Genomic DNA, 21,970 nt, shown 5'->3' on the forward strand with positions numbered 1-21,970 from the left:
GGATGTTAGTTCTGCTGAATGATGCTCATAGAATTGAGCAGAATCCTCCATCATGCCTATTTTGAAGAGTTATTATCAGTGAAAATTGATAATAACTCTTAATAAACTAATTGAAAGAGAAACTGAACTGCTCTCTTCTGAACAGTATCAAGAATTTTTAGAGAAGTTTATAGATGTGTGATTCCACTGTGAGAGTAGTATTCCAAGGCAGTTTAGATTTGAACTTGTAATAGAATAAGTGGCTGGACAGATAAATTAACATCATCAGCAAAAAAAAGAAGCCAATTTTTTTTAGAAGCAGAGGTTGCTATAAAAGTGATGTGATTATCATAAAAGGTAAGGAGAAAGTCAATTTGAGAAAAGTGATTTAATCTTGACTGTTCATTTGAGCATTATCAAAAGAAAGGGGAGAAAAGCATCTCTTTTTTTGCAAGATAAGACAGAACTCTGTTTTGGAAGCTTTCAAGGTGTCACTAGATTGCTATTGCTCCATTGAAGCATGGCATAGAGATCAATGTTTAGGACCCTCTTTGTGGATGATTTTGAAGCTTGAGATGTTTGAGCACAAGGTCTGTGTCAGTCAGCATTCCATATATTGTCAATATAGCCATTAGGGTTGCTTTTCTTTTCAAAAATCATAACATCAGAGTGACTTTCAAACCAAGCTACACAGGTTTTCTTTTCACCTATTTTCACAAGCATCTGGGAGTATATAGAATACCATGCTTGTATGGTCTGGCCTGTTGGGCAGATAGGTCTAAAGGGAACATTCAAGATTAGCCATCCTCTGCAAGGATTATTGCACAAAAGCACAGGAATCATCCTTATGGAGAAAAGAATTATACAGGGCATAGCTCAAAATTGAAATGGGTTTTGGCAATAATTTGGGAATCAGTGAAAAACAGGGGATAAGTTTGGATGTCATCAGGTGATGGTGCACATAATTTATTTTATACTGTGAATGCAGAAGATTTGTGTAAGCTTTTTTTTTAGTTAAAAAAAATTTTTTTTTTGGAGGGGGATATTTAAAGAGGTTTTTTTATTTTTACTTCAGTGACATTGTTCATTGTTAAGTTTGCTCTCATGATTTCGGAGATGAAGAGAAAAATAGCAGGAAAACATGCAATGAGAGGAGATACTCTTAGACATTCTCCCCATACAGAGAGCATCCAGTCTCCATGCCATGATGTAGCCTCTTCACATATCACCACACAGCCTCTCTCCATGTATAATTTGGCAGTGAGGTTATATGCAAACTGATCAGGAAGTGTTGGCATCAGGTTATGTGCTAGTGATGTGCAATACAACCTCTCCTGGTTAAGTCAATCCCACTTTCTCAAAGTGTGGCTGACTGCCACCAAGGAGCTTTGGCAATATCAATCAGCATTCCCACTGTAAAAGAATATCTTTCTAGTTGGGGGAAATGCCAACTAGACTTACTAGGCGGCAGATGACCTCCATTATCCCACCCCAAAATCTTCTAACTTGCTTAGTGATAGATAGATATCCTTCAAGGGCATCCCTTTAGTATGTTTGGCATGCCCTTGAAGGGTATCACACACTCTGCATGTTAGAAGATTGGGAGAGAATGGTAAGTCCAGTTCGTATCGCCAGAGCTCCTTGGTGGAAGTGGGCCACACCTTGAGAAGTTGAGTGATCTTGACCAGGAGAGGTTAACATAGTTACCCATATATGTATGTGGTTTGTGCTATCCACATCAAAAATAACCCAAAAACATGAACAGTCAGTCAGCTTTATAATTGGTCACCTTTAGTTACAAAGAGAAAGGGACATAAGTGATGAACACCTAGCCTGCTGTTGGAACGTATTTCCTAGTTTTGAATCCGCCATCTTGTTGTAAAGTTGTTCTTAATAAAATCAATTAATTGCTGGTTGATTACTATTCAAAATATCTGGAAATTTATACTGTGCCACCCTATATTTAGATTAGCATATGTAAAATAGTAGAATCAATCTTCAATTAATTTAGCAGTCTCATTAATCATATAGGCCGAATTTAATATTTTACACTTAAGGCTCCCACAAGATCCGAACTTTTTATGAACGGTGCAATGAAAAAGAATCAGGCACTCACAATATTGAAGTTAATAAAACAAAACATTTAATACAAGGTTCTATGACAAGTACATAAAATTACAACTTCGAAAATAAGATAATACAATTAACTTAGTTCTTCCGGTCAAAACATTCACATAGAATCAAACATCATATCTTCAGATACTAAATTCATAGTTCTTCTAATAATAAAAATTGTTCGTACAGTTCAAAACTTCAGAATTTCTTAGTAAATAAATTTACTAGTATCACTCAGTTGCATTCTATAATTTAACACTTAGTCAGCAAGCACTTATTGAATTATTAATGGCGGCAGTTATTACTTCAAGGGGAATTACTTTTAAGTTTCTGACTTGGCTAAACTCAGCAAAACTCCACATTAAATGTTAGGATATTCGAGACAGAGCTATCACTTAAATCTTTGCACTGAAATAAAATAAAGCAGACTATTCTTACCGGGATTAATCCTTAGCACATCAGATTCGATGTGAGCACATTTTAAAACTATATTCACTTATTACTCCGAAGCAACACTATTCAAAAGAATTCTTCACAGAGATAACTGAATTATTATTTATCGCGCTGCTAAATCTTGACGGACTTGCTATAAGACAGAATAATTATTCCATGTTTACTACTGCATAACAAATGGAGATTTGCATAATCCTTCTTCAAAGCAACAAAGGAATAAGTAGTAATTCTAGAACTTAGAGGAATTATTCTGGATTGCCTATTAACCTTCCGGTTTTTTGCTAATCCTATTAAGGCACTAAAATTCCTATTACTGCTACTGCTGACTTTTCTCTCAGCCACCTATAAGTTTTCTCCTGGTCTCCGTAGTGTTTTGAATGCTCCTGCCCTTGAGTGTCCTTCTTTACTTTCACCTTCTGTTTATATACATTCCTTCTTCCTGCCTAAACTTGTTCACTCGTCCAACTCATATTAATTCCTTACTTCCAATTACCGCAGCTCACGCCCTAAGCACGCGCATTCTATTTTATTTCTATCTCCATGGCAATGATCAAAACAAAACGTAAACATAAGCATTACATAAGATTATACCTTTACACTCAGTAATGAAATATAATAATAAAAAATATTACAGTTTACATAAGGCACATAAAAGTTACATACATAGAATATCTTATAATATTACTGAGGAAATATAGCAATAAAATAAATGGTATTTTCTACAAAGTCCTTCCATTATCATGACATATCTTAAAATTATATAATTAAATAATAACTGATAAAATTCAAGGAAAATACATGAATAATAAATCTTAAGCAAAAGACTAACAAATAATACATAAGAAGTCTTGCTTAGGATATGGTAGATTATGTTAAATGTGAATGAAAAATAAAAAACATACAAAATAATTTCATTCACAGTTTAACACCTGCATTAGTCAGCCTAAGGGGAGGGGTACAAGTGATTGGCACAGCTGATGTGAACAAGTCATCTTCCTAAAGCCAAGGCTGGCACTAGTACTCATAGAGCAGTGCTTCCAAAACTTATGGATGTTTTAATGCCCCTCCCCCCTTTTGGAAAAATTGAAATATTTCATGGCCCCCATTGAAAAATAAATTCGTAATACAGATATACATATGCTTTTCAATAAGTTATAAGACTATATTTATACAGAAAACAGATTACCTTTAATCGTCATCATTTACATGGTCTTTTTCAAAGTAACTACAATGAGACGCGATACATTTTTCCCAACGTTGAGTCCACTTCTTAAACACATGTGAAAGTCCTTTTTTCAAGAGTTCTTTCAAAACCGCCTCCGCAGCTTTTACACATGCTTTGTTGCTTTCGAAATGGCGGCCTCTTAGTGGTTTCTTGAGCTGAGGAAACAGCCAGAAATCGCACGGTGCAAGATCAGGACTGTATGGAAGGTCTGGTAGGATATCTATGTTGTTCTTCTGCAAAACACTTCACTACACAACCAGCAATATGTGGCCTTGCATTATCATGGTGCAATAAGAAGCCATTCTTCAGCAATAGACGCTTCCTTTTGATGTGCTGTACCACTGTCCGTAAAACATCCACATAGTATGAGCTGTTTACAGTATTCCAGGGTTCTACAGCATGTTGGTGAACAATGCCTTCGTAGTCAAAAAACATTATGGTCATAACTTTAACCAGCCAATTTTACAGTTTTTGCTTTCTTGGGGGTAGGCGAAGATGGATGCTTCCATTCACTACTTTGTTGTTTCATTGTAGGGTCATAGTGATACAACCAAGCTTCATCTGCTGTAATGATGTGTTTTAAGAAGTTGTTGCCTTCTTGTTCCAGTCTTTCTTTCCATTCTGTGTACATATCCACTCGATGCTGCATTTGCTCCGGTGTCAAGAGTTTGGGAATCCATCGGGTGCAAACACATTTCGGTCCCAAATGTTCAGCAGCCATGATTGAGTGAACACTTCTCACACAAATATTCAGGACAACGTGCAGCTGGCGTACTGTAATTCTGCGATCCTCCTTGATGATAATCGCTGCTGTGTTGATCATTGTCTCTGTGAATGACGTTGAAGGTCTTCCCTCACGTTAGATCTTCCACATTTTGCCTTCCTTCCTTAAAAGTTTTATGCCAGCGAAAAACACTTGCCCTTGACATTGCCTCATCTTGGAAAGCTTCGCGTATCATGTTAAAAGTGTCCGATGCCGATTTTTGCAAACGCACACAAAATTTAATCGCGTAATGCTGTTCCAAGGACGCTTCCATTTCGACGACTCGTCGCAGTTCGTTGGACTTCTTACAGGTAATAATAATATTCTTTCTTTGTACTGTTTCACTCCATTAATCCTCAACATGGGTAGTCAAAACATAGTCTTATCAAAGTCTTGGGAAGTGAGAATAAACTTCTTATTTAAATGGAAGATGAATTTCATTGCCTAATTTGAGACTGCTGTCCCACTATTATTGAATCCATGAAGCAACTAGTAAAAGTTTCATGTTTACTCTCTAGAGCAAGGTTTCCAGACTATGTAAATAATAAAAATGCAAAAAAATTAATAAAATTAACTTAAAAAAGGAGAAAAAAAAATCCTTATCTCACCTATGATACTAACATAATATATGTCTACAACCTTTTGTGGGTGGGAGTAACAAAAAAAATCCTAAAAGTTGATCTGTTATTACTCTTGGATCCGTGACTGCATTGACCACTTATAACAATTTATCACTGTTATAATACACTGCCTGCAATGTCAGTCCAAAATGAATAATATTGCGCTTTCATTTGTCATAGAACCAATTTAGTCAGATCAACATACAAGGATTCTGTATCTGATTAGATCCCTTATCACCTTCTCCAACTTTGTATTTTTGAAAGATAATTGCATCTTACTATCCAAACCAATCCCAGTATTATTAATTTACAAGGTTCAAATAGTAGTGACCCATGTATAGATTGCTTTGGTACTTCACTGGTGAGTCACCCTCAACACCTCCATAAATCACTTCCTAATACCTATCAGTCAGTCAGTCACTCTTTCTTCTTTTTCACAAGTCTAACTTGCATACCCATCCTTTATATATAACAACTTAGGTCAGGCCCCAAGGCTTGCTGTGGTGCAGGTATAGCATCTGGGGTAGTCCTGCCATTCCATTCCCAAGTGCAGTCATTGTATGCTACTCAATGGACATCCATGTGTGGCTCTGTGGTAGGCAGGGAGCTCTGGTGCTGAACCTAAAACCCTTGAGCATGAATTCTTCATCCTCAAATGTTTCAGGGGACCCTAACAAGGTCCCAACAAAGTACTGATCCCTTAGTTTTTCTGTTGGTAACAGAAGTAAGAAACAAAAGATACATGATACCAGTATAAATGCACCAATATTTCGGAACATCCATGCAATAGGTGAAAAGCCAGTAAGGAAAATATCACCCTTCTTTTTTCAAAAAAGTTTGGAAGGAATGGCAGGATATCTCAAAATTGCTTAGAGGTGGTATTCCTATGTAGAAACATCATTTTAGCAACGTTTTGAGAAAATGCCGAGAGCAACATCAATGGGTGAAATACCAATCACAGTAACATCTCATGAAACAATTCTTGTAGAGGAGTGATATCAGAATGGGGAACTCCTTTATGTCCCTGATAAGGCGGTTCAGATCTTAGAAATCAGGGAGTGACAGATGTGAGGTGCATCTTGATTGTAGCAATGGTCACTTGGTTCAAACAAGTAATATCATTCTTACTATTGATACACCTAAGTCTTCAATATCTGTGGATATCTCAGCTGTCCTATTAGGCTGTACATCCCTAATCCACTGAGATTTCATTTGTCAGAAATACAGACATGCCCAAACTGCCTGATGCAGAGTAAAGATGATGCCATCTTGCTCTGCAAAGAAAGCTAAATGTGTCAACTAACAGGGAGATAATCTAACTTATACTCCCATGCATGTCAGAAGTGGAAATATGAAAAAGAAATACAGGAAATTAAAACAGAACAAAATATATCATATCAGGGTGCAAAAAGAAAGTTAACCATCTCTGCACATGTCCTGAGATCCTCTTATGCTGAGAAGGTGGCAGCTAAGAAAATATCAACAGCATCTCAAAACTATTCCACCATCTGATAATTTCACCATACCTGAACTCTATGATTGTGAGTGCTTCTCTGTTGAGCACATCAATCTCATGACTTATGGTCTCATTCTAATTCCAAAAACCCCCAAAATGGTTCCATTCAATGAGAACCCACTTGTCAAAAAAAAATTGGAATATCCTTATTCCAAAGATATCGCCTAAAGATAAAGATAAAGAAGAATCTTCAAGTGTCCTACAGAAAAAAACAGATATTTCAGTATCCAATGAAAGTAAATTAAACTTTGCCATCTGACCCTGACACACCAGATGTATTGAAAACTTTACCAGAGGATGAGATGGACACTAGCTATCTGTACTTCCCAAAATCAGTTGATAAATATATATCTGAAAAATGTAAGCCCTCAACCTCCTGAAAACTGGACAACTCAACAAATCCAAAACAACAGGAAAATTTTTGCAATAGAACTGTTGTGGGTTTTGGAAGAATATTGATATCAAAATTTTGCTGCAGAAATAACCTTTCTGTTTCTGTCTGCAGGAAACACATTTAAGATCCTGTGAGGATCCTACCTTAAGGAATTTTGCTATTATACATGAGTATAGAACTGGAGGTGGTCCTGCTCATGGAAATATCCTAGTGGGCAGTCATACTCCTTTCATTAATGTCTTATTACTGCTCTGGAAGGAGTAACTATTCGCTTATCTCTGGGATTTCTTATTACAGTATGTTCAATTTATTTACTACTAGGTGCTGAGTTAAATGAAATTGGTCTTGATAATGTTATCTTGCAACTGCCTGAACCCATATTTCTTATGGGTGACGTTAATGGGCACAACACTCTGTGGGATAGTGCCAACACAAATGGATGAGATCATATCATTGAACAAATCCTTGACAATAATGACCTCTCCCTTTTGAATAATACACTCAATACTTTCTTCCATATATGAAAAACAATCTGAAAAATGACTTTGTGCAACATCTATTATGAAATATTAATCATGGTCAAACCCTCCACCACCACACGATTTTTTTAGAAGCATAATATTCAGAGTGAGATTTCATTGTTGATGAAGCGATCCACTCTGAATTGAACGACCATGGAGTGACAGCCATAAGAAGAATCCTCATATGTAGGAATGGATACTGGAACAAGTTATCTCAACTGCCCAGTAATGCTCTACATCTCAAACCCTTTGTGCTTCTTTAAATGTCAGAAGTATGGTCATTCTCAGAGTGCCTGTCATGGCTCTGCCAGCAAAGATTATGAGAACAAAGATTGAGTGCAAAACACTGAAATACCCCAACTGTGAAGAAGATCAAGCTGCATACTCCCAAGCATGCTAAAGGTGGAAGGATGAAAAGGAGATACAAAAAATTAAGATGGAGCAGAGCATCCCTTATCAGGAAGCAAAGAGGCTATATACCACAAAATTAGCAACAGCATCTGGTAAATCCTCTTATGCTGAGAAGGCAGCTGTAAAGAAGGTATCAACAGGCACCTTAACTCGTCATTTCTACCTTCTCGCAACTACAACATTCCCAAGCAGAGCATCCCTTATCAGGAAGTAAAGAGGCTATATACCACAAAATTAGCAACAGCATCTGGTAAATCCTCTTATGCTGAGAAGGCAGCTGTAAAGAAGGTGTCAACAGGCACCTTAACTCTTGTCATTTCTACCTTCTCGCAACTACAACATTCCCAAACAATATGATTTGCTTGCTGTTTCTTTAGAGTGTATTAAATATCCCAAATATCCCAATGCAAAAAAAATGGTTGGTCCCTCTACCTGAAAATCTACTAGTGAAAAAAAAAAAAATATGGATGTGCACTGCAGGGAATCAAGGATGTGCCTCTAGACATGTTAGTAGATGGGATTGATATTTCTGTTCTTCCAAGAAGATAAAACAGTTAATATACCTGGTGTCCTAGAGGTAGTGCAGTTCGATCGCATCTTGGATATTTTTCCTGAGAAAGAAATGATGGACACTAGCCATCCGTAATTTTCCAAAAAGGAAAAAACTAAGACCAATCAAAACAAGACCTCACAATATTTGATGCCAGATGACACTACCAAAAATAAATACTGAAAATATTTCTAAGATGAAATTGTTTGTGAATTCTCAAAATATAAACATCAAATCTCTCTCTCTCTCACACAGACATATATAGGCCAATATGCTTTTGCCTGCAGGAAACAGGACCACATTTCATAATGATCTATCATTATGAAATGTGGTCATCATTTGTAAGGACAGGATAGGGATGGACCTACCCATAGAGGAGTTGCCATCCTTGTTTGAACAACCATATCCCCTTCAAGAAAGTCTTACTTAATACAAACACAGATGCAGTCGCCATCTGAGCCTCATTTGAATCTCTTATAACAGTATGCTGCAAATATCTTTCAGGACCATCCCCTTTACTTTTAATTTGGGATAGTGGCCGAACTAACATTGGAGGAAGAGTTGTAGAACATATGCTCAACAACAATAATCTCTCCCTCTTGACTACATGAAGCAAACCTTCTTCCTGAACTCTGTCATTGACTTAAGTCTGCTCATCCTCTCTCTTTCCACTATATAAGTAGGAAGCTGATGACAACTTATTTGGGGAGTGATAATTTACCTGTTTTGTTTACGTTTTTGTATGGGCAATCATGTACTACATCACAGAAAGCACAATGAAAAATCAAGCAAGTTAACTTGCTTTTCTTTTCTTTTCAGAATTCGATTTTGCAACAACTCATATCCTATTAGCAGTGCAGTGAATCATATAACACTGCATTACACAGCTCTGCCACAACTGCAATTTCTAAAACATCTTGTTGGTTTCCACTTTTCACTGATACCATCGTGAAGCACTGATTGCACAACAGCCAAATAGTTCATAGAAAAGCCTTGGAGCATCTGCAGATACCCCACAGTAACAAACCTCATTGTTTTCAAATGTATGTTAAAATGGCATTCATCATCAGAGCCAAAAGGATTAATGGATCAAATGCACATATTCTATAATAAGAGCAGCCAACAACAAAGCAGTCTGGCATAAAATTCAGAAAATGAAGGGCAGCTATACTACCTGCCCACTTTCAATCCTTACAATTGCTAACCCAACAGCAATTGCTAATACTCTTGGGAAGATTTTTTTGTGAAAACATCAACAATATATTCTTATGCCGACCTGGTTGGTCGAGTAGTCAACGCATTCACTCTCCAGACAAAACGCTGCAGGTTCGAATCCTGCTGTGGGCATGGATGTTTGTGATTGTCTGTGAAAATACTAGTGGTGATGATGGATGGTAGATGGCGTTGGTGTAGATGATGATGGTAATTGTGGTTCGTTGTAGTTGGTGGATTGAGTTGTAGAGTAGGTGCCCTCCCTGGAGGTGTTACTTAATAATAATAATAAAAATCCCTGGAGTGACTTTCCCAAAAATGTAAAGCAGAAAAACAATAAATCTGTTTTCTTCAAGTGGTATGGAAGATGTCAAAAGACTTTGCAAAATGCAAATTGAAAGCCACTTTGCTTAAATGTTGCCTAACTGCTGTTGGACCAAATAATATCTATTATGAAATTGAACAGGCATCTGCCATGAATCAGCTGCTGCCTATTCAGCAGAATTTTCTGTGAACATGTTTCTGGATAACTAACAAAAGATGATTATTATTATTGCCTTTCCTAAGCCAAGGTTGATCTAAAATCCCCAATAACTATCAACCAACTGTTCTGACGCCAGCTGCTTCTGTAAGTTTCTGAAAAAAAATAGTTAACTTTTTTTTTTCAGAACATAATCTGGCTTGTGCAAATATCACTCAACAGCCAACCATTTAGTCCGACTGGGAGCATCCATTAGAGATACCGTCCTAAAACATGAGTACTTAAGTATCAGTTTTCTTTGATATGTGAAAAACATGACACTGCTTGCAGATTTGAAATGGAAGACCTGCACCACTTTAGTTTCAGAGGGACCCTCTCTCTTTTTATCAAGAACTTTTGTCCAATTGAATCTTCCAAGTCTGAGTGGGAACCACTCTCTTTCTTACTTACTTTCCTTCCCATATGCCAGTTATGAGATAAGTGCTGTAAAGCGATGAACATCCATTGCACTGACTAGATTGAAAAGTTGATTATGGATCACAAGTCTGCTTTTCTGCCAGAAAGGAAGAGAGAGAGAGCATACTGCAATGATTAGACCCTGTCCACTATCATACCTTAAGAATTGTAACAGGAGCATATTTTGAACTTCACCAATCCCTAGTCCCTGTGCTGAGGCAAATTAACCACCCTCATTGTTTTGATATTGACAGCTGTCTCTGTTATGTGCTACCAAAATGAAATCCATGTGGCCAACTATTTTTTACCCATGGTTGGAGAATCTACAAAACTCATCAGACTGCCATATACCCTTTTGGCTTGCAAACAAAAGTGCTTTTAGAAGCTATTAGACATAGATAGTACTGCACAGATGTCATCAAATATTACAACACAGGCTGCATTCAGCTGCATGGTGGTACATATGAGGGAGTATCCCTCCCCCCCCCCCCCCCCCCCCCAAAAAAAATTTTTTTTTAAACAAAACTTTATTAAAGTTTATACCATATTCTAGTCTCCTTCAGTGTACTCGCCATGTGAGTCAATGCACTTGTCCCAATGTTTTTTGGAAACAGTTTTGGAACTGTTCGACTAGAATACTGTTTATGGCCCTCCATTGACTTTTCTTTCACTTCATCCACATCAAAAAATCGCTACCCTTTTATGGTTTTCTTTATCCATGGAAATAAAAAAAAAAAGTCACATGGAGAGAGAAAAAGAGATCGGGGCAAGTAGGAAGGGTGGGGAACATCCACCATGTTGTTTTTTTGTCAAGAACTGTTGGACAAAGAACTTGTCATGGAGTTCACTGGCATGAACTCCATGACAAATTCGTCTCATCAGAAACTTGCTCAGTGGTCTTTTGAGATCTTCATTGATTGCCTGGCAAACCTTTTCAATGTTTTCATAATTTTTGCTTGTTGAAGGTCGGCCAGATTGTGGTTGGTCTTCAACTGATATGTCCCCATTTTTGAAATGGGAAACACTCATAGACTTGCGTTTTACCTAAAGCATCGTCCTTATAGGCTTGCTGAAACATACCAATAGTTTCAGCTGCAGTTTTACCCAAAAGAAAACAATTTTCATGTGCACTCTGTGTTTTGTGGTCAGCTATCACAACATCATCAAACTTGCTTGTAAGCACTAACAAAAAAAAAAGCAGCCAGAACAACGAACCAGTTCACACAAGATGACACTACTTGCCAGACTGGTACGGAAAACTGAACACTCACAATGCCTAGTGGCATCACCCATAACTAGAAAGTGTGTGTGCGCGCGCGTGCACCAAGTTCAGATTCTGGTTATTTTTGGGTACCCCCCCCCCCCCCTCACATATGGCATTCATATGTACCACTGTGCAGCTTTTCTTTCTGCAGACTACCCAAACATTACACACCCTCCTATTGTTTACCATCCTTTCAAGAATGTAGAGTGGAATACTTTTATTTTTGTGCTTATCAACACACGTGGTTCAATATCATAAGCTCTATCTAGTGGGATCTTCTGCTCAGATCCCACTAGAATGTAACAACTTGGCTGCTGAGGTTGTCTTAAACTACATAAGATTGCAACGTTACCAAAGGTGCAAAGCTGGAACTTGTAATTTGTGGTGATGTTGAATTCATTAAAATGGAAATGGGAACTAACTATGCAACTTGTGGATATATTTAAGTTCACTGTATTAAACAAAGATAATCCTTTAGAATGCATGTCACAAATTCATAAGAATAATAAAAGTTTTTTAAAATAAAAACTAGCAACTCTGGCTATATCATATCTCAAGACTATCATTGTAGACTATCTCAAGAAATTGTTGTGTTGATGAAATCCTCTTATTACTTATTTTGGAACTTAAAGAGAATAAAAAAATATATTCTTTCTGACCTTGAGAATAACTTAAGTATTATTCTTCAAGTTAATTTTCAATTCCTCATATCTTTATTGTTCTCTTGTGACATGGTATTTTTGTTTTGTTTTGCTGTCGCTTTTATTATTTATTCCTTCCCATGTAGTATTATACTGCTATATATATAGCATTTGATAAAGTGAAAGACATATGTTTGATATATTACAAAGAATAAATATACCAAATATTTTATTATTATTATTATTATATGACACCTCCAAAGAGTCTAAAGACTCATCGAGGGAGGGCACCTACTCTACAACTCTTCATCTCAACCATCCACCAACTACAGCGAACTGCATCATCTACACCAATTCTATCCACTCCCCACCACTAGTATTTCCACAAACATCCATCGATGGTGGGATTCAAACCCACAACTTTTTGGATGGAGAGCAGATATGCTAACCACTTGGCCAACCAGGCTGGCAATTATTATAGGCAATATTGAATATATATACAAAGATAATGAAATAAATGAAAAAAAAATGTTTGAAAACCACTCTATAAACTAAGATGTATGACAGGAATGTCCTGTCCTGTCTCCAACACTTTTTAATATTTATATTAATGAAATACTAATACAGTAGAACACTTTAAATAACCTAGGTATAGAAATTTCCCAGAATAATTAAATAAATGTTATTTGCAGATGATCAGGTAATAATACAAATCAGGAAGACAATTTACAAAGAGCAATATATAATTTAAACATTATGGTAGAACAGTTCAGAAGGAAAATATCTGTGGATAAAACTAAATCAATGGCATTTTGCAGACAACTCCATTTAGAAGTAAAATGGCCAAGTGGTTAGATATGCTAACCACTTGGCCAACCAGGCTGGCAATTATTATAGGCAATATTGAATATATATACAAAGATAATGAAATAAATGAAAAAAAATGTTTGAAAACCACTCTATAAACTAAGATGTATGACAGGAATGTCCTGTCCTGTCTCCAACACTTTTTAATATTTATATTAATGAAATACTAATACAGTAGAACACTTTAAATAACCTAGGTATAGAAATTTCCCAGAATAATTAAATAAATGTTATTTGCAGATGATCAGGTAATAATACAAATCAGGAAGACAATTTACAAAGAGCAATATATAATTTAAACATTATAGTAGAACAGTTCAGAAGGAAAATATCTATGGATAAAACTAAATCAATGGCATTTTGCAGACAACTCCATTTAGAAGTAAAATAATAATTAATAATAAAATAATAGAACAGATAAATATTTTTAATTATCTTGGTTGAGAAGTATCATAGGAAGCATAAAAACGTCATATTAAAAACTTCAACATTTTTGTCGGTATACATATAGGGATGATAAATAGAACTTGCAATCCGAATCTTGTACAAAAAAGAAACATGCTTAAAAATATGTGCAATACTTCGCAATACCTACATTATTATATGGCAGTGAAATTTAGATTTGTGTGCTAAATAAACAACAAAAAAACCATAAACAAACAAACAATATTCATGAGAAGAATTGCAAAAAATATACATTATTAGACAAAAAGAAAAAAACAGAAGAATGAAGATATTTTAAAATAACTAAAAATAAAATCAGTAGAAGAAAAGTGAAACAAGTAGTATAAACAAAATCGGATTTAATGTGTAAACCAAGTGACCAACACCCAATATCCTAAACAATTAATAAAATATAAACCATTTGAGAAGAGAAAGCTGGGTTAGACCTGAAAAGAGGCTGTTAGATTAGAAATGAGACTGGAACAGATCATAAGATCTATATCCATATTTAGCATGATGATTAATATATATTTAATCTTTAAAGGTACCTGTGGCATGACTATAAACAATAAATTACACGATAACCACAGTAATTAATTTTAATGAAATGAAAGTACAGATATTTTCTACTGAAAATAACAGTACATCATCAGCGCATAGAAACAAGCCAATCAAAGAAACAGGAATACAAGGTACATACAGCAGTCAGTGGTTCATGTGGCAACAGTTTTTAATTGGCAAACCACCAACTGCTGCTGTATTTACCTTGTATTCCTGTTTCTTTGATTTGCTTGTTCCTATGCGCTGATGATGTACAGTTATTTTCAGTACGAAATATCTGTACTTTCATTTCATTAAAGTTAATTACTGTGGTTACCATGTAATTTATTGTTTAGGTGTATATGCATTTATGTTTATTTATTCATTACTTATTTTCTCTGTTTCAGATGTTTATTTCAGTTAAGTTTTTTTTCTCATCTCACATTTTAAAAAAATGTTAATTCTTCATGCCCTTTGTAAATGTCGCTTGGTAAGAATGGGTATGTCCACGTGGTTAGCCTAGTGACTATGTGCTTTGCAATCATATGCCTAGGGAAGGAGTATCCTAGGTTCAATTCCCGTCGATGATGTGAGGATCTTAAGGATCTTCCTCAGCCATAGCCAAGTTAGCCAGTCTTGGGCATGGACAGCAGGCCCCTCCCAGTTTATCTGGGGGTTTCATCCTGCAAACCAGCCCCTTGAGCACACACACACACGGATATGGCCATGAATATTGTCCTTAGGGGGGATACAGCAGCAGAGGAGTGGTGATCTGGCTGCATTAATAATGCCAGTAACCCCTCATTAGGAGGGGACTCAACCCATCCTAGATGGATGAGAAGGATAGGATAGAAGAATGGATATAAATCAGTCTTTTCCAAAATTTTATATGACAAGATGTATTGTTTTGAATTTGTGAGAATGTGCATATAAAAGAGGACTCTTTAAACTATTTTGGAATATGACCTACAGACTTGAAATACTTATCTTATCAATTCATGAGTTTTTAATTTTTTATTTTTTTTCATAGAATGCAACTGGTCATCTATGAAGACTTTCTGCTTTCTTGTAACACAGGCTTGTATCTCATATATATGGTTTCATGATTGTTGGCTCTATTCTCAATTTATTTTACATATTTGTTGTTTTGCACAGCATCAGTATGGAATGACCAAAGTTCTTGGTTAATATTTATATCATTTACAGATGATCAGGTAATAATCAGATAAGCAAGACAATTTACAAAGAGCAATATATAATTTAAACATCAAGTAGAAATTAACAGATTTCTGTCCATGTTTGAACCTGCCACCAATTTATTGTCCAGCATGACAAACATTTCCTCCCTCATAAACAGGGACAATTTCAAATGTCACTACATGTGGCATTCTGGAATCACAGAAATCACACTGTTTTTGTTGTCACTATGTTTAGAATGCCATAAGGGTGACATCACCTGCTGGGAAAGAAAGATTATTAACACACTAGTATGTTAAATAAGAGAAATGTTGACATTGATTTTTTTTTCTTTATTCTCATTATCATAATGTTAATAATCTTGCTGTTTGTAGGTGGTGTTTGTGCCTTTGTGGATTGTGATGTGCCTAGCGATTATTGGAGTACTTTATGCTATTATTTTTGCCAGTATACTGATGCGCACTCCAGAAGTTAGTCCTGAACAGCGGCGTACCAGCATGCATTCAGCCATTTCATATAGTATGATTGTAGTGCCTCTTTTGATATTTTTGGTGAGTGAATATTGCTCTCATTCTGTTACAACAAATTGGGAAATAAGTGTATCTAATTATGTTTTTTTTAACATTGTAAAGCTGAGCTGTCTACTTGAATGTAAAAAAAATTGGAATTGCACAACATAAAATCCGACTCTTACTATATCCTCATTCTTAAGATTAATAACTCTGCCAGATATTTGAAATTTAATCTTCAAATTATCCCATCACAAAATCAGCCGAACACCATTTGAGAAATGATGGTGCATGTTTTTCACCACATGTTAAAATAAATTGAAATCACTGGTGGTTATATGAAAACATATAGGATGAATGGTTCAGTTCTTCGTATTTGCATTTTAAAAATCATTTAACTTGCTCAGTTAATGGACTAAAGTATCATAGTGCTGGTTGAACAGTCCTACTCGTTAACTTCAATTTGTATTTCTTTGATACGATACAGCATCATTTCATATTGCGATAGTTTTCAGCAATGATGCTCTGGTGTTTTTTAAGACATAAAGACCTTGAAAGAATATTCAGAATTTTAAACCATAGTAGTTTGCACAGAAAGTTAATTTTAATTCCTAATATTTACAAAAATCTGTGGATCTTTTGCATGTATAAAGACCACCAGTTAGGTTCAGAAAAGGGGGGGGAATTAAATGCATAAGAATTAGCTGCCATTCAGACCCATGTTGGAGTAATGGGAATCTCATAAAGGGATAAGTACTGAATGGTATGTATGTGTGCAAAAATTCTGCACACAACCCATGTGTGTATCCTGTAGGATGATTTATCACTTTCCACCTTCACATCAGTTGTAAGCCAGACTCTTGGTAAAAATGTTATATGCTTATTTTCTGTTTCTGGTATTCTTGTTCTGCAAAATGGAGGAGGAATTTGAATCAGCGGTTGGATATTGCAGCTGGCAATCGAACTTTTTATGACGATACAAAGTTGCACATTTCACATGAAGTATCTGATCTTATGGATGACTGGTTCTCCCTCTCTGGTACAGTTATGATATCCTTACAAATTTCAAAATTTGTTCCTAAGTTGAAAGTGCCACTACAACTGAAAGCAAACCTTTTATGCACAGGAATACATGAAATTTATCCCAACATTGGATAGTAGTGATGGCAGAATGGAGATTATATCGAAGGTCTGCAGTTATATTTCATTTTGATATAACAACAATAATACAGTTTGCAGAACTTTTGAATGACCCCATTTCTACCATTCTTGAGAGGTTGTAAAATCTCCAGCATTGATACTACCATATATGGGCAAAAGTAATTAGCAGAATGTGCTACAATCCATGGACCCCCAGTATTATGAAACCAGCATACTACCATTGTAGATATGTAATTTTTTTTGTCTAATTTTGCCACTAAATAGTCTAGTTATAACAAAATTGAAATGAAGTTATCAAAAAAAAAAATCTTTAAATTCCATTCAACAAGAGTAAAATTATTACTGTCATTTAAAAAAAAAAAATATTTGACATTATTATATAATGCACTGTTTGTCTAAGTGTGATCTGTTGCCTGGTACTAGTTCTTGGGAAAAAGTTACTGATCCTTAGAAAATATAAAATTTCAAATATGGCATATGAACTGTTGTGAGAGAAAATTGGGCTATAAATGGTAAAAATTAAAAATAAAATGCAACTTGTTTATTCAAGTTTAATAAAATGCACGTACACACATTGAAATTACTTATTCTGTATTTTTATCGGTTAGATCTACTTATTTATTTCAGAAAACACATGCATGTATATGTGAGGGCAGAAAAAAATTATACTAAAAAAGAATCTATTATCCTGTGAGAGATCAGTGATCTTCTCTCACTAATGTCCAATCTTGCTCATAGCTTTGTTGATGATAATACATTCCATCCTTTGTCATTTACTAAACCTTGTAGTAACTCAGATGACTCAAGCTTCAGGATCTTCAGAGCTAATTGCCTTGAACACTGATCTAGCCATTCTCAAGTGAAGTGAAGATAATTGAATGAATTTTAATGCTACCAAAACTCAATTCTTCCTTATTTCCCAGAAGAAAGATCATGTCTTACTCTTCCTCACTTTTTATAATGCTGAACTTGCCAACCAAGATCAGTTTTTTCTTCTTGGGCTGAATTTCACAGATGTGATGTGTTTATTCCAAGATACTCATAAACCCATCACATCTACAGGCTTCTCTTTAAAAAAAAAAAAAAAAGTTTGGTATTTTTTTTTTTTAACCATTACTTCTCTTGTTTTCATTTCCTAAAACTTTATAAATCCCAAAACTTTAGAATAAAACTCTGATAAATTGATCTGATCTTGATCTCATTGTGACTTATGACATATTGAGGCACGGTCTCAATATCTTCAATGATTTTGTGTTTGAAACTTTTCCATACCTATCAGTTACTAGATTTACTCTATCTCTTTTCTTTTTGATTTTATTTTCTCCTCTTCTTAACTTCGAATTTACAATTGATCTACCAACTTTAAATGGGTGATCCACAGTGGGAAAGACTAGTTTGCACAGTTCAGAAGTTTTTATGAATTCTTGCAGACAAAATAGCCCAAATGACTGCAGATCTTGAGAGGTCAAAACTACTCAAGACATTGATAGCAAACCAGAGTTCCAGACTTTGCACTCATAATCTGGTTCACATTTAACCTAGGAAACAGCTGAGGAATATGATGGGTTCTGCAACATCATCAGAAAAAATGACACAAGGAACAAATATCAAATGGAACCGAATCCCCATGGAAGCAGAAACAAACCAATATAAAGAATGAGTTCCTCCAGTTATCCTATGGATGGCAGTGGTCACAGCCCTAAAAAAAAAAAACTGTAAAATAAATTTTTCAAGCTCAACATAGAGTGAAATTGTAAATCCCTCCAATCAGTAGAAATCACTGGGGGGGGGGGGGGGCATTCCAAACTGCAAATGCAGGATGTACATATACATATTATATTATGTACATACCTTGTACATAACTCTCCAAATAAACTGTTACTGGAAGCACAAATTTTAGATACAAATGATACAGTGCTGGTAGTAGGAGTCCCGAATGCTAAGCACAGCCTGGAACAGTTGAATTACAAACCAAAATAGTAGCACACTCAATGAATTTGCTGCCACTAGGAATGCTGTGATTACAGAACTTCCAGAACCACATACTACAATGTGGCAGGACTCCCTGATAGCCTTCGCATAGTGATACTACAAGCTATTTTGTGTATTAGTACCAAATAAGTGTGGTGAACAACCTCAGCTCCGATCACAATCCAGTATTACTCCAACTAAGCTCGCAATATGAAAATATCCCAGATCAGGTCACAATCATCAGTCAGACAAAACTAATGACTGCTCTACATAAATCTGCTGGCCTAGTTCCAATCATCAACTCAAAGGAAAAATTGACAGGTATTTGAGCTTGGAAAAGCAGGTAACAGCTGCCACCATGAATATGCCATGCACAAACTCTTACTGACTTCTGGATGAGATTAAAAATTTGATTCATGAAAAGAACAGAGCCAGGTGCCAATACTGCAGAATACTGGCCCCAGAACACTGACATATGCTCATCAGGGCTACGTAGGAAGTTCAGTATGCACTTAAAAACTATTGAAATCAACAGTGGGAGATAAAACTTCAGTCCATAAAATCTGACATCTGGAAAATGACAGAGCTCTATGCACAAACTGTAAATCCCCTCCCACCAATCCATGGCGAATGTGATCTAGTTTACGATGACAGACAGAGTTGAAGCTTTTGCTGACAGCCTAGAGAAGCAGTGTAGTCCATCCTACATCCATGCATCTAAACTACTTCAGTAAAGTACATGCCTCAGTACATTGTATGAAAAAATGAAAAACTGCACAGAGCACATAACCAACTAACATTCTCTGCCAAGGTATACATGAAATCATCATGAAACTTTAGAATAGAAAAGCACCAGTCCCAGATAGGATTTCTAATAAAATCATCAAATGCCTGCCACATAAAGCCATAAAGTGCATTGTTGCTATTATTAATGCAATATTAAAATATCACTTATTCCCAGCATGATGGAAAGTAGCTAATATAATCTTTTTATCTCAAAACTAGGAAAAGCAGCACACGCTCACAGAACTATTTCCCAACAGCCTGCTGCTCTCCTGCCTAGGAAAAATGCTGAGAGGGTAATACTGATAAGACTGCAGAAAGTCACTAAAGAATTAAATCTCATCCCTGATGAGCAGTTTGGATTTTGTCTTTTGATTTTGATTTTATCTGCGTTAACATCAATTCACTTCCTGGACGTTGCCAAAGCATTTGACAAAATATGGCATGATAGACTTCTTTTCAAACTCCTGCAGGCCAAATTCTCAATAGGACTGGTCAAACTTACAAAATCCTACTTTGGCAATCATTAGGTCATCAGATCACAAAATCGTAGTAAGTTCCCTTCTTCTCCTACCACCACCGCAACCACCTCCTGGGCTCCCTGCCATTACCTCTGCTCTTTGCTATCTGTGTGGCTGACATCCCACCCATGGTTGCCACCACAATGGCCCTATATTCAGACAGTACTGTAATAGTCACCTAAATTAATGCAAAAAGCTGCAAAATGCAATCTTGGAACTAGATTGCATTTTGTATTCAGAGAAGTGAATTGATGTTAACGCAGACAAAAGCACTGCTGTGCTCTTGAAGATGAGTGTTCCCAGGGTATAATGATCACATTTGGCACCCCATTCCATGGCAAGTACAACTACATAAAGAGTTTTACTTTGTGACTCATGTCTGCTCAAAAGCAAATTTGCCAACCTTGTTGGCTGAATAGTTAGTGTACCCACTCTCCAGCCAACATGTGGCAGGTTTGAATCTTGCCATGTTTGTGATTGTTTTTAGAATTTCATCGGTTGGTGTGAGGCCACTGCCCTGCTTATTGGAGGCCTGAAGTGGCTTGAAAAAAGTTCTGTGTTTGTTCTCTAGAGAAAGGTTTCTGGACTACGTAAAAATAAATTTTAAAAAAATTACAAAAAAAAATATCAAGTTGATAATAAATGGGAAAAAAATCCTTGGCCCATCCATGGTACAAATGTTATTATAGGTTTACTAATAAATTTTCTTGGGTGGGAACAATATTAAAAAAAATAATAATAATAAAAAAAATAGGGCAGTTATATCTGTTACTCAGCCATGCCAGCTAAGCATGGAACTTAAACTACTCCTATACAAGATGCTGATCAGACCAGTCCTGATGCATGACTCACCCACATGGAGTCGCACATTGAACTCAGATGCTAACAAATTACAGATAATCCAAAACAAATGTTTATGAGTAGCATTCCGAAGGTTCTGTAAGAAATGTATAGCTTCATCGAGAAGCTGATACCCTTGAGATCAAAATTTTCCTACACAAAAGGGTTGCAGAATTCTTTGCAATTGCTGCTATCCTCCCTAATCCATTAATCTGACATGCAGTAGACTACAGTGAGCATGATCCTCCAAAATACAAATGTCTTAAAACCATACTGAAGTTAAGTAATTTTATTTTTTAATTTTTTTTTTTCAAACCCACTGCCAGAAGCTGAAAATGGGTGAGCAAGAGGTCCAATAATATCCAAGTCTTTTATGGTCTACCACATAGCAGTAGATTAGTTAGTGTACCCACTCTCCAGCCAACATGTGGCAGGTTTGAATCTTGCCATGTTTGTGATTGTTTTTAGAATTTCATCGGTTGGTGTGAGGCCACTGCCCTGCTTATTGGAGGCCTGAAGTGGCTTGAAAAAAGTTC

The 21,970-nt window shown here is 36.0% G+C and overlaps 1 protein-coding gene across 1 annotated transcript in view; it reads left to right on the plus strand.

Annotated features, from left to right (window-relative positions):
* The window catches only part of LOC150104834 (transmembrane protein 185A), a 98,357-nt gene that overhangs the window by 48,606 nt on the left and 27,781 nt on the right, over positions 1-21,970 (plus strand). The window contains exon 5 of the mRNA XM_090396003.1: positions 16,024-16,200. Coding sequence (XP_090252129.1) covers positions 16,024-16,200 — 177 coding nt within the window. The remainder of the gene's footprint in view (positions 1-16,023; positions 16,201-21,970) is intronic.

The sequence above is a fragment of the Typopeltis vanoorti genome, chromosome 7 (genome assembly GCF_054136105.1).
Source record: "Typopeltis vanoorti isolate ZY-2024b chromosome 7, IOZ_Tvanoo_1.0, whole genome shotgun sequence".
NCBI classification, from domain to species: Eukaryota; Metazoa; Arthropoda; class Arachnida; order Uropygi; family Thelyphonidae; genus Typopeltis; species Typopeltis vanoorti.